Raw genomic sequence first — 25766 nt, 5'->3', positions numbered from 1 at the left:
GATGGCAGCTGACAAGATAGACGTGTATATACATGCCAAGCTTTAAAGGTCAAGAGACTGCACATTTCATAGAAACATTTTTCACTATATGTTATTTTCTTCTTGATGTGGATAGTAACGAGCATAACCAAATACATGCCGCTACCAAGGATCACTTCTCATAATTTTGTTGAAGAGACACACATATAAACTAACTTTGTGTTTGGTAAGTAAAGAAACCTGTCACAAAACTTCTATGGAATATATTTCCAGAGAGAAAGCCAGCACCATTGGTGCTTAGTGCAGGCAAGTGTTGGGAGGCAGGAGGCATCCTTTCTGCTTAACATATCCAGCTCCCTCAGGGCCCTACGTGACTTGTACCCTCTCTTCCCACACACACATTTTCTGGCCTCATGTACCACCCCTTGTTTTTACTCATTCCTCTTTGGATATATTGACTTGATCTTTTTTTTTTTTTTTTTTTTTTTTTTACTATTTTTCAAACACCTCTTGCCTGAGGGCCTCTGCGCCTGCTGTTCCCTCTACTTTTGAATGTTCTTCCCCCAATACAGGCACAACTCACCTTCTCAGCTTCAGGCCTCTCCCCACCGCCACCATATCAGCAAGGCTTTCTCTGAATGCTCTACACAAAGACGTACAGCCCCTCTGTACCCCCTACTCTGCTTCAGTTTCCTTTTTAATAGCCACCACCAGCTGCCAGAGCCCATAATTACTTATTGTGTCTCCTCCCCTCCACTTCCCCTAGAGCATAAGCCCCATGAAGGGCTTCCTGTCTTGCTTTGTTTGCTGCTGTTTCTCCAGAGCCTACAGCAGAGCTTGGCACATAGAAGGAACTTGGTAAAAACTTACTGAATAAAGGAAAACACATAGAGAATGCCTTTCCCCCTCCTCTACTGTTGCAAGAGGAAGAAGTTTTACTCTTTAAAAGCCACCCCTGGAAATCCTTGCTTTCTTCTCCTGAAACCAGGTCTCCCCGGTGGGCCCATTGTGCCCGGTGCTGAGATGCAGAAGCAGGGTAACACAAGACTCTCTACTCATGACTCTTTGAACACAGGAAGGTGAAACAAAGCAGCGGCTTACACTAACTGAGGATCTCTCGTTGCCCACCGCTGTGATCTGCACGTTACCCAGATGGAGGATGGCTGCTAGGATCTTAAAAACATCCATCTGAAAATCTTCCTTGAAACCTGAAAAAAAATTTCCAAATTAGGGTTACTGCCTTTCTTCTCTTACTTCACACTAGTAAGATAAGCACCTGAATTCTTTCAAGACACTCTAGTGCCATCAGTGCCAAGATCTGAACTTGAAATGACACAGATGTGAATTCTGCAGCCCTCTAGGTTTCCCCTTTTGGCATTGCTGCTAGAAGTTCAACACAAAAAGTAATATGCAAGTAACCACTTCATGTCAGTTTCCTGAGAGAATCAGCTCTCATTTATTCGACGTGATATGCTTCCTTTATTTTCATTGTGTTTCTTTTTTTTCTTTCTTTTTTTTTTTTTTTTTTTTTGGTTCACAAGCTCCTTGAATTCTTCTTGTGGTGGGTGCTGGATGGATTCCATCTGCCTCTGCAGCCTCAGGGGGCTGAACCATCTGGCTGAAGGCAATGGGCTCTCATGCCCTCTGGCCTCTGGTTGGGTGTGACCAGCGAGGACTGCTGGCAGGAGATCAGAGATCAGGAGGAGAGAGGTACTAGATAGGTCATCCCTGTTTCTCTCCCTGCAAAGTTGCCTCAGGCTGTCAGTGTTGCCAACTGACAGGTCATCGCTCCTGGTCTGGTGATGACTTCCCCCAACCCTACTTTCTGGCTCCAGTGACACTGCTGTGCCCAAATGGGAAAGAGCAGTGAACAGCTCTGCTCCTGACCCTGGCTACTTGCTGCCCCTTATAGCTCCCATAGATCTGTCCACATCTTTGTAGTTGGTCCCTTCATAGATAAACCCTCCTTCTTTTATCTTAATTTATGTGGACCCTGTATTTCCCACTGGGACCCTGACTGCTGTAGGTAGCATATAAATTACGAATATATAACATACTCAGTCACCTTAGGTCATTAGCACATTTCCTGGAGCCAAAAATAAACCTAGCCAGCTACTAGGGAGGATTTTGTGTCCAATGTCTGCAAATCACGATAGAGAACCTGCCAGTTGCGAGCAGGGCTTTGCTAGGTCAGGACTCCAGGGCGGGAGTAGGGTGGGGGGTGGGGGTAGGCACCAGGTGGTGCATCAAGGAGCTTGGAGATACTCTAAGGGGGGGGGGGCAGGCTCATTCATGTCGATATCCATGCTCCCTGGTCTGCGTGGGAATGGCAGGTGTCATCACCTGTGACTCCCCCCACTCCCTCCAAGCAAAAAACAGCAGGTCCTAAATGCTGAGTAAGAGTGGCCACAGCCACCCTCTGCTTCTCCCTTGAGGACACCTGCACTATTTCAATAGCAGCTAGGTCATGTTCTTAAATAATTTCAGAACCTACACAGTCTTCCCTACTTCAAAGATTAAACAAAACCAAAGGTGCAAAAGATTTCAAACCAAAAATATGTGGAAGGCTCCATCTCAGCCTGAGTCTAGGCATTGTTGCTGCCTTCTGTTTGGACTTAATGCTTCCACTAGAAAGACAGATGCGTCTAACAGAAATAACCCCCCCCCCCGCCCCCGCCCCGCCCCAGGCCACTACCATGATAAGCGTCACGTCAGTGAGGAGGAAAAGCAACTAAAAACACACCATCTGGGGATCTTCATTTTGGCATTCCCCACTCACTGTGTGACTGATCCATAACTAAATCATTTCACTATTCCACGTCTTCCAGAATCCACGAAAGTGAACTAACTCCAAAGCGAGGATGTGAAGGAGAGGACTTAAGACCTCAGTGAAGGAATTCTCTTTAGTGAGGCAAGGTCATGTGAAAGTGTGGCTGGCCTGAGTGAGACTTCAGTGAGAAGCACAACAGGCAAGGATCTTGAGCCTGAGGTCCAGGCCAAGTCTGACTCTTTCCAGGGTATTCATTCTGTCAGAGAGTAAACGGTCAGGCAAGGATAAAAGAGTTAATTGAGATCAGAAGAACAAAGGAAAGGAGCTTTTGGTCAAAGTACATCCCCTTCTGCTTCATCGGTACATAAATCCATGACCAGCTAAGGTGTCTCAGGAGCAGAACTGGAAGCAACTCTGGGCCAGACCCTGTCTCCAGTACTTTCCATGTATCATCTCATCTAATGCTTACAACAACTATATGAAGTGAGCACCATCATGGTTCCCATTTTATAGAGGGGGAAACTAAGACAAAGAAGGGTTAGGACACGCTGGGCATCCAAGCAGTTTAAGGCCAGAGACCACTGCAATATGTGAAAAGACCTGTGGAGTTCGTGAAGCCGTCCTAGCTACATCCCTTTGTGGACCCTAAACACAGAGGACCCTGACAACCCCATGCCAAGCAAAGAAGTTTGAGCAGACTTCAGAGACCCATGTATGGGATGTGTTGTGAAATGTATGCGCATATTGAACTTAGATGACCTCACTGCTAATTTCTCCATACTAGCTTCATAACTAACCACAGCAATGGACAAATCAACCAAGTACTTATTTAGCAATTACATTTTTAAAAAGGGTGGTCTGACCAAAGGTGCTATAAACCTACATACAATTCAGGTTAGGTGGTCTACCCTTGAGGAGATCTCCATCTAAAAAAGAGAACACTCGGGGCACCTGGGTGGCTCAGTCGGTTAAGCGTCTGACTTTGGCTCAGGTCACGATCTCACTGTCCGTGGGTTCGAGCCCCGCGTCGGGCTCTGTGCTGACTGCTCAGAGCCTGGAGCCTGTTTCAGATTCTGTGTCTCCCTCTCTCTCCCTCGTTCATGCTCTGTCTCTCTTTGTCTCAAAAATAAATAAATGTTAAAAAAAAATTTTTTTTTAAATAAAAAAGAGAACACTGAGACCCAAACAAGAGAACACAGCAGTGAGACAAGCAGTATCAACAAGGCACACACATTGTTAGAAGTACTGCTGTTTAGAACTTTCCGAGGTGATGGAAATGTTCTGTATTTGTGCTGTCCAATAGGGTAGCTATTAGTCACATGTGCTTAGGAGCACTTGAAACATGCCTAATACAACTGAGAAACTGAACTTTTAAGGTTATTTCATTTCATATTTTTTAATGTTTATTTATTTTCGAGAGAGAGAGAGAGAGACAGAGTGTGAGCAGGAGAAGGGCAGAGAGAGGGAGACACAGTATCTGAAGCTGGCTCCAGGCTTTGAATTGTCGGCACAGACAAGTCCAGACATGGGACTCGAACTCATGAACTATGAGATGACGACCCGAGCTGAAGTTGGATACTTAACAGACTGAGCCACCCAGGTACCCCGAAGGTTATTTCATTTTAATTTAAATGAAATGAAAACAGTCACTTGTGGCTGATGGCTACTGTGTTGGATGGCAAAGGTTTAGAGACCCTGAAATCAGCATGCAGAATAAGGTATTTGGTTGGGTGGGGCGGTCACAGGATGATGGCAAGCTCAAAGTTACAGTGAGGTCATCTGGTTCCACTCCACAACAGTGAATGGACCTCTGCCGTCTGCTCAAACTTCTTTGCCTGGCACGCAGTCATCAGGGAACTTCCTTGGTGAGACACACAGGGGCGAAGCTAAGATAGCTTCATGAAGTCCATCCATGAATCTTCGTATACTGTAAGAAAACTCTAAGGAATCCATCAACTATGCTCACTCTACCACCTAGGACAAAGGGCAGCAAATGTTTTCTTGTTAGGCTTTGCAGGCTGTATAGTCTATCACAATTCTGCCACCACAGCATGGAAACAGCCATAGACCATATTTAAACAAATGAGTGTGTCTATGTTCCAATAAAACTTTATTTACAAAAAACAGACAGCAATCTGCTGACCTCTGGTCTAGGACATTTTTTAGTGATTCATGCAGTGAAGTCATGCTTTCATTAAATATATACTGATCTTGCATACTGATATAGCATGCCATAGTTCATAAACCACTTTAGACATAATCTCTTAATCCTCACAGCATCCCTAACAGCTACTGGGATGGGTGGGGGTGGGTGGGTGGTTGCTACTCTCCAAAGATGGCCCCCAGTGCATCATCTTCCCAGTGTTCATGTACGGTGCAGTTCTCTCACCATGAGTTATGAGTCTGAGCTGGCCCTGTGACTCACTTTTAACCATTAGCACATGGCATTAGTGATGCTGCTTTACTTCTGAGGCTGGTTCATAAAGTCTTACAGATTTCGCCAAGCCTACTGTAACCAGCTCTGGGAGAAGCTAGCCACAACGTGCACAGTTCATTTACCCTGGGACCAGCGTGCTGTGAGGAAGTTCCTGTGGAGAGAGAGAGATGCCCGCCCAGGCCCCAGTACTTCTAACCATTCCAGCTGATAGGAGAAAGAAGGCTTCAGAAGATCAGGCCCCTACCACCGGCACAGAATAGTCCCCAAATGAGAAGTATCCAGGTGAGCCCAGTCACCCCAGAATCACGAAACATAATAATAATGTGTCATATTAGGCCACTAAGATTTGGGGAAAAAGCAATTGGTAATTGGAACAACTGAATATTCTCAATGCTATCTCAGTAATCAAATGGGGAAACTGATGCCCAGAAAAAAGTAAGTGATCTATGCAAGGCCACAGACCCATCTTATGACACGTGAAAAAAATCGGAGCAAATACATGATGATAGATAATTTACTACTAAATTATGAGGTCTAACGGCCAAGGCACAGCTGATCAAAGGAGACATTCACTGGGCTAGCATCTTTAAGTCACAGGCTTGGTAGAGAGTAAACAGGTGCAGAGTCCATCACATTCCTGGCATTCTGCCCACCACACCAGTCACAGGCTGAGAGGGCTCCCTGGAAGGTCAGGGGAAGACGGCCCCAACCTCCTTCCACCCCACCCACTTCTGACACCGGGCAGCCTACACCATTAACAGCCATGAGAGGCAGTAGATTGTTTTACTCTATCTCCCCACAAGACTTTGGGGGCTTTGTCAAGACACCCACGCCAGGTGTGTAAGGCTGGGTGGGACAAGGTGAGGCAAGCTGGGTGCCAGGGGCTGACCCGACATTTGTGTCACCCTGAGAATGAGTACCTGAGTGCCTCCTTCAAGTCTGTGCTCTAGTCGCCTCTCCTTCCTCACCCTAGTCCTGGACCTGATAGTGTGGATATTTGTGAAAACCATCTGATTTGTGTGAGGCAGTGAAAAAAAAAAAATTGCTGCTGCTGGTCTCCAATGATCAGGGAAGGTTTCATGGAGAAGGGGGTATTTTGCTCAAAGGATGGCTAGGGCTTGGACAATAGCAAACAGAGATTGAGGGCAGGCTGTAATATTTAGCAAGCACTGGCTACATGCTCAGCCTGGTGTCAGGGACTTTCACGTACATTTCCTTACCAATTATCACAAGAGCCCTGTAGGTAAGGAATATGGCCATTCTACAGACCAGGAAATTGAGTCTCAGAAAGGGCAACCCCTTTAGAGTTCTGCCAACTAGATTTCAAGTCATGTTTATTTGACCCCAAAGCCTACTCTATTTCTCTTGTATCATTTTGCTGTGAGGTGAAACATTATAGAGCTGGGAAGGAGTGTCGCAAGGGTAGAGGTGGGAAGGAGGACAGGGCATGTGGACCAAGGTCCCACAGGGGCCGTGCCAGAGTGAGGCCACCTGATCCCTCCTTATACATGGTGTTCTCTCTCAATGGAGCACATTATAAAAAGATGAAATTATGACTATAATTATCTTAAGAAAATGTTTATCAGTACCCAAAGTGTTTATCTTATTATACAATACTTAAACTTCCCTTCTCCTTAATGCATTTGGAAGAGGCAAAATCAGATCGTTAATTGTGCTTAGGAAACCAACCAGTTTTCATTCACCATTATCCAAATCTTGCCTATTTTTCTGATACATTTAACCTTGAACTCTTTGCCTTTTACATTTAAATATAGTCAACCAAGCCACAATAATGAAAACAAACTGGTAAAACAAATACTCTCTGTGAGATGTAAAAATGGCCTGTCGTCTCAAACCACAGATCGGAAGCTTTGACTGGCAGGTAGGTGTTAAAGTCTACACTGATACACTATGGGAAAGTGAATGACAATTTTTATTATCAATGTCATTTGATAGACACTTTCCAAATGTGAGCTCCATGTGGGAAAGGCAAAGTGGAGAAAGACCAAGCAACCCAAGATCTTGTTTGCTATATAAAAATGTTGTAAGACTTCTCCATTCCCCTGTGGTAAAACGGGGGAAATGCCCCATCCACCTCATAAAGTGCTTGTAAACTAAACAAGCTAATACAGGTAACAAAGTGCTTAGGATGGTGCATGGCACTCGGTAAGTTCCATGTAAGCGTCTGCTATTTTATCAGGCCAAATAGGGGCAGCATGACCCTCCAGACCTGATTTACCAGTCTTCTCCGAAGTCAGCCCAGAGGAGCTTTGGGGCAGCCACGGGAGCACAGCCCATGTTTCTCACCTGCAAATCAGCGAGCCTGAGGGCTAACGAGTTGATTTCTATATCTTTTAAGGTTAAAGCATTGTCTTGAATGCTTGGCCTCCAAATATATTCTGACTGGCTCATCCCAAGATTAGAATTTATTAGGACTCTTTAAACACATGCACCCTGGACGTCCCTGTCTTTCCTTTTTTTTAAAAGAGAAAATGGCCACACCTTGTTCAGGACACTTCAACTTACCCAGCAGTGTGAAGGTCTTCTGAGTCTCTACCATGTCTGCTCTGTCATTCACACCCTCAATGACAGTACTGCCTCCCATTCTTGTGTAATTAAATTCCTCTGCACTCCCTGAAATCAAAAGATTGTTAATGTCTGTGACACATACATTTGTACATATGTGTTTATCAGAAGCAAGGCAGGAAGCTCACACGTAATGCGCTGTGGTAAGCACCTAACACACAGGAATCCATTTATTCCTTAGAATTCTACGTTACAGACACAGAAGCCAAGGCTCCGAAAAGTGAAGCAGGGCAAGAATTTAAACACGGGCATGACTACAAAGCTCATGGTGTTTGTTCCTGTATCTAACCATTTTATACAGCTTCACTGGGGTTTATTGAACACAGAATAAACTCTACATGTTTAAGATGTGTAATTTGATGAGTTTTGATACAGTATACCTTGACAAAATCATCACCACAATCAAGAGGATAACCATATGCACACCTAATATTTGAATAGTAGGTGACTGTGACCCTTCAGAAGGCTCTTCCACATTTGCTACTCACATTCTGTGACAGGCATAGGTATTATCTTTATGTGAGATGTGAAGAAATTTACTGGACAATTCTATCTACCAATATAGCACAGACAACCAAGAGAGGAGAGCTGTGACAGCACAGGAGTCCACTGTTTGTGCTAAAGGACAAAGAGTTCTGCTGTCCCTGCAGCATAATTAGTCAGAACTATAAATAATAATGACCTTGAGTCATCAAGGAAGCTCAAATTATGACAGAGGTACTCCGTCTCAGAAGACAAGGAAATATGTCTTACATGTTGGAAAAACGGCTACCCAAGGAAGTTCAGGTAAAGAAAAGCATAGGGGTTTACAGTACCAAGTCCCAGTGGTCAGGAGGCCTTATTCAGGTAGTTCTGGCTGCATGATCATGAACACCCATGAGCTTTGAAAAAATCCCTGGAGTTGAAGGTCTCCACCCTGCCCCTCCATGTATCTCCTTAGTTAGATGCATCAGTTCCACCCCTAAACCCAAGGATTTATGTCTTGGAACAGAATATTTCTTTAAGTGATACTACTCTAAGAAGAAATCAACCTAGAATTTAATCCCCTACATAAAAGGGACAGATACTTCCATACATCACCACCACGTACCCAATTTAAGATGTTTAAATTCCGACTGCTGCGCAGATGCACAGAGCTGGTAAAAAATGTGGTAATTTCGTTCATTTTCTGACTGTAAAATAAAGAAAAATCCTGAAGTTATGGCAACCCTTTACAGTAAAAACGTGAGGTTTTCAGGGAATGGGTCTTAGATGGCTAACGTGGACTGACAATTCTGCTCTCACAGACACCAACACTTACATGGGTTTCTTCTCTGGTTGATAAGTCTGTGAGCAACTTGCTGCCCTCTGCTGGCTCACTGGCAGAGGGAGAGCTGCTGGCTCATGATTGCCTTCCAGACAAGGACCCCAGAGAAAATGCTAGTAAATGAAAACACTCTGCGAAGTGAGAATAATGTAATTTGTACTAGGTGAAATTTTTGTTTTGAGAGAAAGAGAGAGAGAGAGAGAGAGAGAGAGAGAGAGAGAGAGAGAGAGAGAAAGAGCTAGCAGCGGGCAGGGGCAGAGAGAGAGAGGGAGAGAGAGACAATCCCAAGCAGGCTCCATGCTCAGCCTGATGCAGGGCTCGATCCCATGACCCTGGGGTTATGACCTGAGCTGAAATCAAGAGTCAGATGCCCAACAGACTGAGCCACCCAGGTGCCCCTGAACTAGTTGAAAATTTTAAGAAACATCCTGCGATATAAGGCTTACTGTTACTCTCCTGGGCCAAAACTAGGAGAATTTTCTCCACTTTACTGACAGAAGGCTCTTTCTCCTAAGTCCCCACCCCCCACCCACTAGCTGTAAGCCCATTCCCTTCCTGACAGAAAAGCCAGTCTAACATCTTTGTCTGTTTCAAGCAGTTTGTGTTCTAGAAAGAGAAACTTGATTGTTAAACACTAAGGATCTTTTAAATGCCCCAAAATTAAAAATCATAATTCTTCCCTTTGGTGGAGTCATATCATTCCACTGATATCGCATCTATCCATCAATTTTTTGTTTTTAAGAAACAGAAAAAAATAAGCCAAAATGCAAATGAAAGACAGGAAACTCTATTCTTCAAGTCACAAAGCAATGTAGGTTGTCTAATGAGTATGTAAGTGTAAATAGTACTTTACGAATTGGGAAAAAGGAAACTTAACTGATATTTTTATACTTACTTGAAAGACAACTCTGGATTTCTCCAGCAGGTAAGTTCTCATGTTGGCTCCTATAATCTGATTTCTCTCATCAAAACTGATTTCTGTGTATTTCCCAAACCGACTACTGTTGTCATTGCGGGTGGTCTTGGCATTTCCAACAGCCTGCAAAACAGAGAACCCTCAATAATGTTAAAAAGATCTTTGCTTAATAAAATCCAATCCTGTATGCTGGGAGAAGGTCTGTTTAGCAGAGGAAGGTTGGGGGGGCGGGTGAGGGAAGCAGCCCAAAGCTCAGAGGGGACATGACACATCCTCTACCTGCCATTCAAGGCTCTCCTCCATCTTGCTAGGAGACACTGAGCAGGATTAGAACGAGCACAGGTTCTGATGTTTCATGGTTCCTAGGCTGTTTTTGCTGTCTGTATAATGCTAGAAAAGTAATTTCATCTTTCCAAGTCTGGATTTCTTATCTGTAACATGGGAATAATACGCAGCTTGCGGAGTTGGGAGGATCACCACATCCGTGCCCCAAATATTATAGATGCTCAATTAAAAGAACACATCATTCAAACTTTATTTCTTTCCCTATCTCTTACCACTTCTCTACCCAGACCTTCCACTCAACCAAAAAACTGCCCTCTCCCATTCTTTCCATATTCTAGGCATGACTTTTGCTTTTTACTTCTACTCTTGAATTCTGTCTCTTCTCTGCCCATCCCCTCCCCCTTCCTGAGCATTTTCCATCTGGAAGTACCCTTCTCATGCACACATACTGTACTTCCTGCCCAGGTCATCATGCTTTCTGACAACACATATTTACTGAGCACCTGCTATGCGCCACGTCTTTGGGTGACAAAGGTGAACCAAGAAGACATGGTCCTGCCTTCGTGAAGCTTATAATCTAGTGGGTGAGACCAACCTTGAACAAATAATCACACAAATTTACCCACTGGGCAGTACCTCTGGGCAACTTTTCTACTGCTATCTTAGATTGTGGTTTATGTTTCCATTTATTTTTTTTTTAAGTTTATTTATTTTAAGAGAGACAGAGACAGCTTGAGTAGGAGAGGGGCAGAAAGAGGGAGAGAGAGAATCTGAAGCAGGCTCCATGCTGTCAGTGCAGATCCCAACATAGTGCTCAAACTCATAAACCATAAGATCATGACCTGAGCTGAAGTTGAACGTTTAACTGAGTGAGCCACCCAGGCGTCCCTCCATTTAACTTTAAACATGTTTATGTTAGAGGAGTCTTAAAACTTGGGGACTGGGGCTTATTCTTTTCCATTACGTCCTATATTATCTGGTACAGGGGCTTAAACAAAATAGGCCTGATAAACATTGATGATTTTGATTTGAGAAAACAGAGAGAAGAGGTCTAGGAATCTAATGGTCTTAATTTTTTGCAATGCTTCCAAATAAATTTAAATCAGTCCTTTTCCCACTTTGCAAAGCAGTCAGAGCTGGCCTTTGATCATCTCCTGAGTCTTTGCGATGACCCTTCTTCCTTAAGGGCTGTCTCCTTGCTCCTGGGTGCCATGAGGACTGGTCTTGTTCACACTGCTCTCCCAGTCAGAGTTGGGCTGGTGGATCAGCTCTCAGCGAGGGAAGCAGAAGAGCCTTGATATGTGGCATTTGCCAATTTATAAAGTGTAAATATTCCCACCGTGACTGATGTTGAACTATCAAAATTTTAATAGTCAGCTTACCAAAAAATTTCTGAATATTTAACAATCAGCTCATGAAACTTGGGGTCATTGGCTGAAGAACACCAGTGGTCTCAGTGCACCAGTGGTGTCTGTGGTCAAGGAAATTTCCTTTGGTATATAAATATAGACACAGGACTCCTGAAATCTGATTTCTAGCCCAGCAGACTGAGGAGAGAGCCTTAGCAGGGTAGTCTCTTCTTCAAGCTCCTTCGAATCCTATCAGAGAACAGACTTTCTGGCCCTCACTTCTATGGTCTTTAAAGCTGAGGGATTCAGGTTAGCCAGGGAAACATATACACAACCAATCCACTTCTCCATTATTGCACATTGCTGCCTGTGACCCCACTCCCCACCTCCCGCAGGGTACACACCTCAGTTATGGGGTTCGATGCCAGAACCTTGTCCTCCACATGGGCGTTACTGCTGGACTTGCTGACGGTGGCGAAGTATCTCATGGCGTAGCGAGCAGACACTGTCTTTCCAGCACCTGACTCCCCACTTACAATTATTGACTGATTTTTATTGTTTCTAAAGCAAGTAAATTAAAGGATTTTTTAGATACTGTTTTTTTCCTATTAAAAAGGTAATATATACTCAGTAAGAAAAACACAGACAAGGGGAGAGAAGGTAAACTTTGTTTCATTACTCTAAGGTAACTACTTTTTAACATTCCAGTGAATTCCCTTCTAGTCTTTTTTTCTATGTGATCAAGCTAAACTTTCTTTCTTGCCCTGTCCCCCATGTTGAGGGTCCCCCAAGACCCTCTCAGATCAGTGACCCACCAGGAGGACACACAGGACTCAGCACACAGTCATGTTCATGGCTAAGATTCATCACACCAAAAGGCTAACTCTGCAAAGAAGAAAGGCACATGGGACCAAGTCCAGAGGAAGCTGAGTGTGAATCCTTAATTACTACAGCAATGAATTATGACAAGACATGGGAAGTGCTGTCTACCACGAAGCTCTTTAGAGATTCAGTGGCCAGGGTTTGTATTGGGGGCTGGTCACATAGGCAGAGCATGTACCAAAATTCCAGATGCCTTGAAGGAAGGCAGGTGCTCAGCATGAACCACATCATCTACACAGTCAAGGTACAATGAACCTCTCTCCTCAATTGGATAATGGTGGGGAACTTCCTAAAATCCAAGTTCCCAGAGGCTAGCCCTATACCTACCTTGCAAGCAGGCCTCTAAAGAAAGCCATCTTGGGCCCAGGTCAACTCCTCTGTATCCCCACATAAACATAAAACATTTTAAAGGCATTATTTGGAGAGCAATTATTCAAAATATGCTTGGGAACATAGGTGCTCAGTAAGCCCACATGCTGGAGATCTTTAAAAAGGTATTCAACTTGGGGGTGCCTGCGTGGCTCAGTCAGTTAAGTGTCCGACCTCAGCTCAAGTCATGATCTCATGGCTTGAGAGTTTGAGCCCTGAGTTGGTTTCTGTGCTGACAGTTCAGAGCCTGAAGCCTGCTTAAGATTCTGTGTCTCCCTCTCTCTCTGTTCCTCCTACATTCATGCTCTGTCTCTCTCTCAAAAATAAATAAACATTAAAAAAAATTTTTTTTAATGTATTCAACTTCTCGCATCATAAGTTGATAGCAGGACTGTACTATAAAGCTGTTCTATGTATCCAGCACTGCTTATAGATACAAGGCATTCCATGAATATAAGGATCCTCATTTAAGCCTCACAAAAATCCTATGCCACATGTATCTATTTTTATGGAATGGTACAACAATGACTCAGAAAGGTAAGGTGACTTGACCCAGGGCAGAGCACCTCCCTGTGAATGCTGGGACCACCTCAGAGATGGAGTTCCTGCCCAAAAGAGCAAGACTCTGAGGAGATCAGTGACGGACACCTACAGTGTCCCCCGCCAGATAGAAATGGAGCCGGGCTTAGTAAAGCTGGGCTTTTCTGACTCCCAGGTTAGTATCAGCAAGTCCAGTACAAACCTACCTTAAGTTCACTTCTATCACATTTAGACAGACAGGCCTCCAGAGAAAATGGACTTTTCAAGTTGAAACTGGCTCAGCCCGATAGCTCCAGTGAGCTCATACTGTTGACGTACAGGAGCAGCCCTGGCCCATCAGGCTATGAGCCATGGACCTTAATTGCAGACTGCCTGGAAGACTTATAGGGAGCCAGGGCAAATCCTAAAACCACGGGTGTTTTTCAGTTTGGAGGAAATATGCTGTAGCAGAGACCAAGGTAACTGGTTATTAACTGGTGAATCTCTATCCAACATTCCTCCTCCCCTCCTTCTTAGAGACTATGCCCCAATTTTCAGTGGGAACACTGCTGTGCATATGAAAGACTACCTATTCCAACCTTACTTGCCACCAGGCATGGCCCTGTGAATAGGTCCTAGACGAGCTGTGAGCAGAAGTCTTTGTGGGGCTTCTGGGAAGTCTCTTTAACCAGGAGGGGCACATACTTCCCCTCTGACACTCTGGTGCCAACAATATGGAGGAGATGGTAAGTATTAGCTTGCCTTTAGGATGAGGGTCTCACTCCACGGACAGAAGATCTAAAAGGCATCCAGTCCCTGATGACTGGGAGAGGTGCCATGCGAGTTCTAAAATGCCCACCAGCCTTCTTGGTAGGAGAGAACCATGCACATAGTAGAATGGGTGTTCTCTGAGTGTCTGGCTCACAGAGGGAAGACACTAAAGCTGAGGACACTCAGATGGTTGCCTAGATTATGTAGGGTCCAGATTCTGTGCCTCAGGTTTCCATTTATGAAATGAGGGCAATGATGGTGGCTCAAATGACTTCACAGGGGTGTTGCAAGACTTAAAGGAGACCACTGTCCGGAGAGTTCTTTTCAAACTGTAAAAGGATCAGCAAAGATAAGATGGTGTTTCTATTCTTCATTCATACCTAAAAAAAATTTTTTTCATGTTTATTTATTTTTTGAGAGGGAGAGAAAGCAAGTGGGGTAGGGCCAGAGAGAGAGGGAGATACAGAAACGGAAGCAGGACCCAGGCTCCGAGCTGACCACACAGAGCCCGATGTGGGGCACGAACTCACGGACCACGAGATTATGACCTAAGCCGAAGCTGGACCCTCAGCCGACTGAGCCACCCAGGTGCCCCTCTATTCTTCATACTTTACAGATGAGGACATTGAAGCTGAAAGAGGATAAAACTCCAAAGCTTTTACATCTAAAACCTGTGCTCATCCATCATAACTTTTTGCTGGGCTAGATGGGGAATAAAGCTTAAACATCTCACAGTGGAGAATAAATCAATATTCCTCCAACCAAACACAGTGCAAGAGAAGCATCTGCTTTTCCCAGATTGATAGGTTTGACCTTTGACTACTTAGAAGGAAGAAAAACCAGGAAACTCGGTCTAGACAGGTTCCACATACAATCATTTGTTACTCATTAGTCTGCTTTACCAAGTGCCCTCACTCTCTGGTCGCATGGTCACCTTTAATTAGACCACACCATATTTCTCCCCACCACTGTGAGGGCCCAGCAAATGCAGGAGTGTTGGGAGAGTAAGAGGAAGTCCCACCCAGTAAGCGGCTACCTGGCCATCTGCTTGTATGCCTCTTCAGCCACAGCAAATATATGTGGGTCCATATCGCCCATGTTCTGCCCGCTGTAGGCATGGATGATGGCATCTCCGTAGATTGGCAGCTGCTTGTAAGGATTCATAGCCACCAAAATGATTCCTGGGGAAAGATGCCAGATGCAATGCTGAGGTTCTGACCGTCACCCATTTCTCCAGGTTCTCTGGAGTAAGCCCAGCTCCACCAGTTATTAAACCTGCCATGTGACTTTGGGCAGATCACTTAATGCTCCGAATCTCAGTTGCCTACAGATGCCACCCACATTTCTGGGCTACTCTCAGAGTTGGATGAGATGACGGATGGGAATGCCCTAAAACTGAAAGGTTTTGTAATTCTCAGTGTAAATATATGATAACGTCGTTGCCCCAAGTAAGTCATAAATGTATCAAATCCAATGAGAAACTCAAACACAAGCTTTACCCAGACATATTTTTCTGGGAAGTCTGATATCAATTCTTGATGAAGATTCTCCCCACCTGTAGACACTTCTGTTTACAACAGACTCTTGAAGATCAAACCTCTGTGCTTGTTAGATAGAAATCTGGGCAATGGTGTAGCTGTGAGTACACATTTTGGCAGAAGTCAACATTTCTAACATAAACACGATATAAAATGTCCTCAGGACACCCTAGACAGCAAGCACCGTGTTTCCGGGTCATTCCTGCTCTCCTAGAATCACTCTTCTTACCACTGTAGGTGTAAATGAGTTTGGATTCTGCAAAGCGGATTCTGAGATTGTGAAGAACCGCAGGTTCATGGAGATAGCTGAGGGCTGTGAGGTCATTCTCACCCACGAGGATGTCAGGATTCCGAAGTGGAGGCAGAGATTCTGGATCAATGGAATAATCCAGCTCCTATGGACAAAGATGAAATTAAAGTTCAAGAAGTAAAATATCCTTGGTGTTTCTATTGAACTCTAGTCCTCTGTCCTATCTACCATGTGTTTGGAGTGGTCCCTGACACTCTGAAAGACAAACCTATGTGTAGCAATGAGAAAATAATCTCCATGGCTGACTCTTGGAAAGTCGGAGCCAGGGGACGAGGATATTGGACATGGGCCCTGGGGTAAGTCACTCGCTCTTTCTGGGCCCCTCTTCTCCCATCTGTGAGAAGACTGGCTGGACCAGACCAGGGGTCCTCAGAGCTATAGAACCTCACTGAAGCTTCCATGAGACGTACAGGAAAGCCATGTGGGCAGGGACCTGGGCACACCATCCTCATTGCTATCACAGGGCTCCACTTGTATGCAGTTTAGATGTTGAGAGCCACCCAAGTTTTTGTCTGAAAACAGGGTTCTGCTGGGTGGTGAGAAGTGTCTGAAGGAGCCCATGTGAGTGGTGGTGACTCTTTGAGAAGATCCATGTGCTTGTAACTCCTGTCTGAGGGCTCATGCCCCCCTTATAAGGCTGCCTGTTCCCATTACCCTCAGCCCTGGGCAGAGTAACTTGCTGGGGATGGTCTCTTGTCTGGTAGACTTCACCTAGCATTCCCAAAATAGGTGCCTGAGTAGAAGGGAGAGGTTAGCAAGCCTAGTGGTGCTGACACCACAGACGACTGGGCTCCAAATGGCAGAGAATCATGGGACCTTATGACCACCTGTTCTAACTTCCTTTATGTTCATTTCACAGCTTGGGGAAGTGACTTGATCAAGGTTATCCAGCAAGCTTGTTTTCCTTCCACTTTCCCAGGCCGCCTTCTTTCTGATACCTGGTCTTGAACCAGCTCCACAAAGTGACCTGGCTGTCCCCTCGCAAGTGCCCACTATGCACACCCTATGCCATGTAGTCAGCACTCCTCAAAACTGCCTTCCAAGGAGGGCATGAGTACCCTAATTAACAGCTAAGGAGACAGCTTCAAAGAGGTTAAGCTCCTTGTCCAAGGTCACACAGTATGGATATGTTTGGCTCTGAAGCATGTGTCCTAATGCCTCCTATCAATGCTGAGAGGATTTGGTTTGTTGTTAGTTGGTTGGTCTGTTTGGAGAGCAGCTCAGGGCAATTTAGGCCAACTATATTGGATCATGACAGCTGCCTGCTCCATTTTCAGTGCAAATATATTCGTGGACCTGCCCCCAGCAGAATATTGTTTTTCCCTGTTTTATTGAGAAATAATTGACATATATCACTGTAAAATTTTAAGGTATAAACCATAATGGTTTGTTTTACATATACTATGAAATGCTTACCACAGTAGGTTCAGCTCACATCCATCATTTCATAAAGATGTAATAATAAAGGGAGAAAAGAAAAAAATCTTCTCATTGTGATGAGAACTCTCAAGATTTAGTTTAATTTTCCTAGCAGTGTAGCCACAGTTATCATGTTGCACATTACACTCCTGGAACTTATCTTGTAACTGGATGTTTGTATCCTTTTTTTTTTTTTTTTTTTTTTTTTATTCTGAGGTGGGGAGGGGGAGAGTGAGAGAGAGAGAGAGAAGAGAAGAGGAGTGGGGAGAGGGAGAGGGAGAGGGAGAGGGGGAGAGGGAGAGGGAGAGGGAGAGGGAGAGGGGGAGGGGGAGGGGGAGGGGGGGAGAGGGGAGGGGGAGGGGGAGAGGGGGAGAGGGGGAGGGGGGAGAGGGGGGAGGGGGAGAGGGGGAGAGGGGGAGAGGGGGAGAGGGGGAGAGGGGGAGAGAGAGAGAGAGAGAGAGAGAGAGAGAGAGAGAGAGAGAGAATCCCAAGCAGGCTCCATGCTGTCAGTGCAGAGCCCAATGCAGGGCTTGAACTCACAAACTGTGAGACCATGATTTGAGCTGAAACCAAGAGTCAGATGCTTAACTGACTGAGCCACTCAGGTGCTGCATATATACAATTTATTTATCCATTCATCTGTTGATGAACAATTAGGTTGTTTCCACATCTTGATTATTGTAAATAATGCTCTATAAACATGGGGGTGCAGCTATCTTTTTGAGTTAGTGTTTCTGTTTCCTTTAGATATATTCCCAGAAGTGGAGTGGCTGGATCATATGGTAGTTCTGTTTAAAAATTTTTGAGGGTGCCTGGGTAGTTCAGTGGGTTGAGCCTCTGACTTGATTTCAGTTCAGGTCATGACCTCATGGTTCATGGGATCGAGCCCCATCTTGAGCTCGGAGACTTCTCGGGATTCTCTCTCTCTCCCCCTCCTCGACTCATGCTCTCTCTGTGTCTCAAAACAAATAAACTTAAAAAAATTTTTTTTGAGGGTTCTCCATACTGGTTTTCATAGTGACTGTTCAATTTACATTTCCACTAGCAGTACACAGGTCTCCCTTTTCTCCTCATCCACACCGGCATTTGTTATTTTGTCCTTCTCTTAAATATTTGTGAGAGAGAGAGAGAGAGAGAGAGAGAGAATGAGAATGAATGGGGGAGGGTCGGAGAGAGGGATAAAGAGAGAATCCCAAGCAGGCTCCACGCTGTCAGTGCAGAGCCTGATGCAGGGTTTGATCCCATGAATCGTGAAATCATTACCTGAGCTGAAATCAAGAGTCGGATGCTTAACCGACTGAGCCAGCCAGGCATCTTGGGACTTTCTGTCCTTTTGATGATGGCCATTCTAATAGGAGTGAGGTGATATTCATGGTGGTTTTGAATTGCATTTCCCTAAGAACTAGGGATGTAAAAAATCCTTCCAAGTGTCTGCTGGCCATCTGTAAAAATCTTTTTCAGAAAATTGTCTGTTCAGGTCCTTTGCCCTTCTTTTGTGAGTATTGTTTTCATTTTTGATGTTGTTTGGTTTTGTTTTTGCTATTGAGTTGTAAGAATTATTTATATATTTTGGATATTACTCCCTTATCAGATATATGGTTTGCAAATACTTTTTCCCCTTCTGTAGGTTGTCTTTTCACTTTGTGGACAACTTCTTTTGATGTGCAGAAGCCTTTTACTTTGATGTAGTCACATCTACTTATTTTTTATTTTGTTGCTTGTGCTCTGGGTGTCAAATCCAAAAAAAATCACAAAGTCCTAGGGCAAGGAGCTTTATTCCTATGTTTTCTTTTAGAAGTGTTGTGGTTTAGGGGTCTTACATTTAAGTCGTTAATCCATGTTGAATTAATTTTTGTGACTGGTATAAGACAGGAGTTCAGTTAAGCAGAATATTCTGAATCTATAGACTTTTATTTTGAGAGTAAAATAAATTGTTGCTCATATATAACTTCTTTCCTTGAGTTCTTCTGTTATCTGTTTTAAATTAACAACCTCCTTTTCTAGTTCAGCCCGTGTGTGCGCGCACGTGCACGCACGCGTGTGTGTGTGTTATGTATGAGAGAGACAGAGAAAATCAAGAGAGTCACTGGGGGGAGGGGAGAAAACATAAAGAACATTAGATTAACAGTTGAAGGCAGAGGTGACATTTTCCTACACAAAGCAGGCTTTGTAAAGCTAAGGAGCTATCTGGCCACCTGCTCACTTACCTGCCTCTCGTGGGCTGGGGTTCAGAGCCAGGAATGTCGCTACCTGAAGCCCTGCTGACTTCACTAAAGCTGCAAACTGCCACTGCAGCTGCAGTCTGAGATTTTTCTCCGTGGAGACACCTGATCCCTAATGAGAACCTAGAGTGCATGCAGGAAGTGCTCCACAAGGCTGCAAAGAGCTACTGGTGGGGAAGGGTTGGCTAAATGGAAGTAGCAGTGTCCTCTCTTTGTGTCTCTCTCCAGTGGTCTGCACACATGGATCATCTCGTTTGATCTTCAGCAACCCTGTGAGGTCCTGCTATTATTAACTCCAATTTGCATATGAGGAAAGCTAGAGGCTAAGGGTCATAAACTTAGCAAGTGGCCTTCACAGGCTTTGAATCCAGATAGTATGTTTCTTGAGGAAGTGTCTTTAGTTGCTCTGCTCATCTTCCTACCTGGGATCTCAGGAGATGACTCCCAAATCCAGGACAGTCTGATTGGAAATAGAGTGCCCTGTTTGTTTGTTTTTTTTATGTTTATTTATTTTTGAGAGAAAGAGAGCACAAGTGAGGGAGGGGAAGAAAGAGGGGGACAGAGGATCTGAAGCAGGCTCTGCGTGGACAGCAGTGGCCTCATGCAGGGCTCAAACTCACAAACCAAGAGATCATGACCTGAGCCGAAGTTGGATGCTCAACTGACTGAGCCACCCAGATGCCCCAAGAGTGTCCTGTTTCTACAGAGACCATGTGCATGACTCAAAAATTCCAGCATTTTAATATTCATATGATATTCCCCGGACCAACTCTGACATCCAAATGGAACATGAATACTTTGTCTAGCTCTGCATCCAGGGAGTTGACTCATGCTAGCTATGGATCCAGTGGGCTGTCATTATGGCTATGGGGGCAAAGGACAGCTCATGATACTTAAAGGAGTGGTAAAATCTGCAGAAGCTGTTAATCAAAAGACACATCCAGCCTTCGAGAGGGCCTGATCACAGGTACACTGCAGCACAGGAACCACCACTGACATGATCCTTTGCCACACCAGCACTGACAGGCTCTTCACAACGTCACACAAAGCTGGGCATTCCTATCCTCTTGTCCCTTCTCCCGTCAGTTCCCTAATCACCCTGCCACACGCCATCCTGGAGCTCCCAATTCTTACCTGTTTCTATCCAACCACCTACAGATGGACTTTCCCTCCTTCTGTTCTCCTCTCACCCCTCCCTCTCCCTTCCTGATTTCTCTCTCCTTCCTCTACTTCTCTTCCTCTTCCCATCTTGAGGTTTTTCTCTACTGGTTGATGCCTTAGGCTCCAACCACTTTTCTTCAAGTTTCTCATCTTTGCCCAGTGTCTATGCTGAGACCCATGAAACCAAAATGGTGAATTACTGGGGTGCATGGGTGGCCCAGTTGATTGAGCGTCCGACTTCAGCTCAGGTCATGATCTCACGGTTCATGAGTTTCAGCCCCAGTGGGGCTCTCTGCTGTCAGTGCAGAGCTCACTTCAGATCCTCTGTCCTCCTCTCTCTGCCCCTACCCTGCTTGTGCACATGCTCTTTCTCTCCCTCTCAAAAATAAAATAAACATTTAAACAAAACGGCAAATCACTTTCCAGTGTTCTCCCAGCCATACTGGATGCCCAGGTATGCAGCACAGGGCACTTGATGCCTTCATTAGGGCAGTGTGTGGGGTGGGGGGGTGCGGTACAAATAGTGGACCCACAGCACCAGCCGGGCACTCTGGATGACCCCCCATGTGCCCTCTCCCAGGCTCCTCCCACAGGGGCTGTGCCCCCTTCACATACATCCCAGTTACCCTTCATACATTGTGGCAGCCACAGCCAGCAAGGACCCTCACCGTTCCATCCTCCAGCAAAAGCCGCAGGACTTTGTCACCAACTTTGTAGTCCTTTGCTATTTCAGCAGACTTCCAAACTTCTTCAGGATCAGGAATCCATACCCTGTTGTACTGACCAACAAAAGGAAACAGGCTTAATTTCAGAACTTGGAAAACAAAAACACAGATCATTAGATAATTAGACTCAGGGATATTTCTGTCTACTCAGTTCCTTCATTAGGAGTATTTTACCTATTTTTTGTTTATGAAGTAATCTTTAGTATGTCTACAGTGCACCAGGCCTAGCTGCTTCCTTTCATAGGCAACGGAATTCCCAAAGCCTCCTAAATACTCCTGGGAAACTAAAAGCCTGGGAATGGAAGGGAAATCACGAGTCGCTTAATGGGAAGCTCTGGGCACTATCTGTAAGAGTTGGAGCAGAGGGATTTGGTTCACCACGGATCGGCTGAGGGGCTGTGGGCCAGACACTTAACTTCTTATACAGCATTCTTCTCATCCACAAAATGGGTACAGTCCCTACTTCACAGGTTTGCTGCCAGGTTAAGTTAGACTGTGTCGTTGAAAGCACTCTGCCAGATGCTATGAAGTGTGGTTACAGCAGTGTTATTTCAGCACTGGTTGGTAGAAGCCAAGTATTCCTGCTGCGGCAAGCGTAGAAATCCAGATGTAGCTGTGGGGGCACCTGGCTCAGTGCTGGTGGATAAGTCTTTAGGCAGAACCACACTGCTACGTACTGGATCACGTCCCCCCACCCCTGAGCTCACCACAAATTCTTATGTTGAAGCCCTAATCTCCAATGTGACTGAATTTGGAGACAGGGTCTGTAAGAGGGGGTGAAGGTTAAATGAGGTTATAAGGCGCTCATCTGATGATGGGATAAGTGTCCTTGTAAGAAGAGACACCAGAGAGCTCACATGCATGCTCTCTCTCCACCTGCATGCACCAAAAAAGGCCATGGGAGTACACGGTGAGAAGCAGCTGTCTGCACCCTTGGACTTCTCAGCCTCCAGAACTGTGAGAAAATGGGCATCTGTTGTTTAAGCGCCAAGTCCACGGCATACTGTTAGGCAGCCCTAGCAACTAACCCACATGTCTAATATTCACACTGGCACACTGATGAGGGGCCGTGTCTCTCTCCAGAACTCACCAAGACACCTGAATGCTGCTCAAGATGAAGATGAGGTGGCTGCCATGTCTGTAGACTGCAGCTGTCATAGGTTCATGATTAATTCCTTTCTCTCCCCTCTGCAGTAATCACCCGGACCCCACATCTCACACTCTACTGCAGTGGGCCGTTCCTCTGTTTGCTCGTCCATTCATTCACTCGCTCATTTACTAAACACTTGCTAAGCATCTATTATGTATATGTGCTGAGTTACTCGGAGGGAAAGGCATTCCCTCTTAGTCAGCATGGTCTCCCTACTAACCCAGCCAATCTCTAACCTGGAGCTGCATGTGTGCATATGTGTATATTTGCATCTCTTTGCTCATCAGGCCCGTGGTCCACTGGTGCCTGGTGACCATGAGTAAATATTCCTTTCTGTTGAGAGATTGTACCTTCAGGAATTTTCAGTCACAAAAAGATTCTGAGCAATAAAATTATGACATTTTAATTTTCCTTATTATAGTTCTATGTATTTTCTACAAGTTGCATGTATTACTCTTAGAATAAACAATCTTTAAAAGCAAGTGTCAATATATATGTCCACCAAAAAGACTTGAACATAAATGTTCATAGTAGCTTTATTCATAATAACCCAAAACTGGAAACAGACTAGATGTCCATTAATAGGAGAATGAGTTAAAAGACAAACAAAACTGTGGTATATTCATACAATGGAATACTACTTACCAATGAAAAGAATCAACTACTGATATAAGCAAGAACATGAATGAATCTCCAAAACATTAGGTTGAATCACAGAAACATTACACAAATGAGTATGCTATGTATGAATCCCCCTCTTTTTTTTTTCAGAGAGAGTGAGCTTGAGCACGTTAGCACAAGTGGTGGAGGGGCAGAGGGAGAGAGAAAATCTTAAACAGGCTCTACGCCCAGCCTGGAGTCTGATGTGGGGCTCAATCTCACAACTGTGAGTGAGATCATGACCTGAGATGAAATCAAGAGTCGGATGCTTAACCCACTGAGTCACCCAGGCACCTCCATGTATGAATCCCTTTAAATCAAATGCTAGAACAGGTAAAACTAATGTAAGGTGGGGAAAACATAGGAACAGCAGTTGCCTCTGGGAGTAGGTAGGGCTGGGGAGTGAGTGGGAAGGCTCTCATGGGAATGTTCTGGGGGTGATGGCAACATTCTATACTTTGAAAGGGTTTGGGTTACATGGGTGGTCAGCACTTTTCAAACACCACTGAACACAGACGTGAGACTGGTGTTTCACTATCTGAAAATTTTACACAAAGAACAGAACAAATATGAAACTCTTAACAATAGACATACTAAAATATTTAGGAGGACACGTAGCGATGTAAGCAGTTTACTCTAAGATGATTTAAAAAATAAGACGGCCCAAGGGCTGGAGAGAAGCATAGACATGTAATACAACAAATATGGTAAAATGTTCATGGTAGAATCTAGGTGGTAGGACAGATGTCCGCTATAAAGTCCCTTTGACTTCACTGTATACTTAACATTTTCATATGCTGTTGGAGGAAATAAAGAAAAGTATAAAACAAGTTTCAGAGTGCCAGTACTAGACTAGGACCGAGTTGATTAAGGAGCACAGGTGTTTATCTATTAGTTAATATGAATTGACTTAAGCAAAGAAAAATATATATTTCATTGGCTGGGTATCAATCATGAGTCCCTAAGTCATTTGGGTTGTTTTAATTCTTGATAGGTAGCTGAGAGAGAGGTATGGGTAAGATTTCAGACACAGAGACAGAGAAAATGGAAGAACGACCTAGAGGGCAATGATACACAGTTAGGTATACATGTCCATGCAGGTAGGTGGATAGAAGCCTCATAAACACACTCACACCCACTCCACACATACTTGTTGCCATGGGCTACCATGTTCTACTTCAGTCTGCTATCAAAAACATTTATTGCTCAAAAAGAATGAAATCTTGCCATTTGCAACTACATGGATGGAACTAGAGGGTATTAGGCTAAGCGAAATTAGTCAGAGGAAGACAAATTATCATATGACTTCACTCATATGAGGATTTTAAGATGCAAAACAGATGAACATAAGGGAAGGGAAGAAAAATTATAGAAAAACAAGGAGGAGGACAAAACATAAGAGACTCAAATATGGAGAACAAACAAAGGGTTACTAGTGGGGTTGTGGGAGGGGGGATGGTCTAAATGGGTAAGGAGCATTAAGGAATCTACTCCTGAAATCACTGTTGCACTATATGCTAACTAACTTGGATGTAAATTTAAAAAATAAATTAAGTAAAAATTAAAAAAAACATTTATTGCTAATCTCATAAAGCTGAAATCATTAATGGAATATCCCAATATATCATGAAGTGTCATGACAGAATTTTAGGTCCTAGATTTAGGGTCCTGGGAGATCGTCTGCTCCAGGTTGTCTGTCATAGTTCTTTTTAAAGCCAAAGAAAGCTGACTTCAAATGAAATGGTGGCGGCCTGCTCTGTGAAACAGGTGAAAGTAGAGGCATTCTGAGGAGGATCCCAGTTGGGGGCTACAGCTGAGATCCCTGAGATCCTCCCACAGAAGCCAGGAGTTCTGAGAAGTAATGTTAAGGTCACCAAAGCCAATTCAAGCCTTTTGTTTTACTGACCCCAAAGATGTCAGCAGCTCATCAAACACCACACAAAGTCTCAAAAGCCAGGATTCCATGGAGCCAGGGCCTGCAAATCCTACTTTGAACTGCTTGTTAATTAAATAAGTCTGGCTTTGAAAATAATCTTGAACTCTCAACACACAACCATCTACTTGAGAGCGCACAGGCTGGTTTGTTTCAACCCAAAGCAGAATTCAATGGTAGGCAGTATTAGGATATGTATGGAACTGAAAGCTGGCTTCTTTTGAGGGGTGGTGCATACAAACGGCCTCCTCAGCCCCGACTCTCCAGGCCACCCACACCTTCCAGGCCTGGTGCCTCTGCCAGCAATGCTGCCAGTCACCTAGGGCCCTGCAGCTGCAACCCAGCCTGGTAAGTAAACATGACAAAGTTTATCCAGTTGCATGTCAGTTACACCCATTGGGTCCCTCCCTCCTTCCTCACATTTCTCGACCCACAAGGCAGTGCTTCAACCGGGAGGAAGAGTTCGCTTTGCAGAATTT

General features: G+C 44.6%; 1 protein-coding gene across 1 annotated transcript in view; it reads right to left on the bottom strand.

Annotated features, from left to right (window-relative positions):
* MYO5C (myosin VC) overlaps positions 1-25766 on the bottom strand; it is a 117890-nt gene that overhangs the window by 77689 nt on the left and 14435 nt on the right. The window contains exons 3-10 of the mRNA XM_043554512.1: positions 21488-21633; positions 15937-16102; positions 15206-15350; positions 12033-12189; positions 9974-10117; positions 8863-8944; positions 7713-7820; positions 1081-1187 (exon numbers count right to left, since the gene is read on the bottom strand). Of these exons, the coding sequence (XP_043410447.1) occupies positions 1081-1187; positions 7713-7820; positions 8863-8944; positions 9974-10117; positions 12033-12189; positions 15206-15350; positions 15937-16102; positions 21488-21633 (1055 nt within the window). The remainder of the gene's footprint in view (positions 1-1080; positions 1188-7712; positions 7821-8862; positions 8945-9973; positions 10118-12032; positions 12190-15205; positions 15351-15936; positions 16103-21487; positions 21634-25766) is intronic.

The sequence above is a fragment of the Prionailurus bengalensis genome, chromosome B3, assembly GCF_016509475.1.
Source record: "Prionailurus bengalensis isolate Pbe53 chromosome B3, Fcat_Pben_1.1_paternal_pri, whole genome shotgun sequence".
Lineage (NCBI taxonomy): Eukaryota > Metazoa > Chordata > Mammalia > Carnivora > Felidae > Prionailurus > Prionailurus bengalensis.
This window is presented reverse-complemented; position numbering and strand designations above follow the sequence as displayed.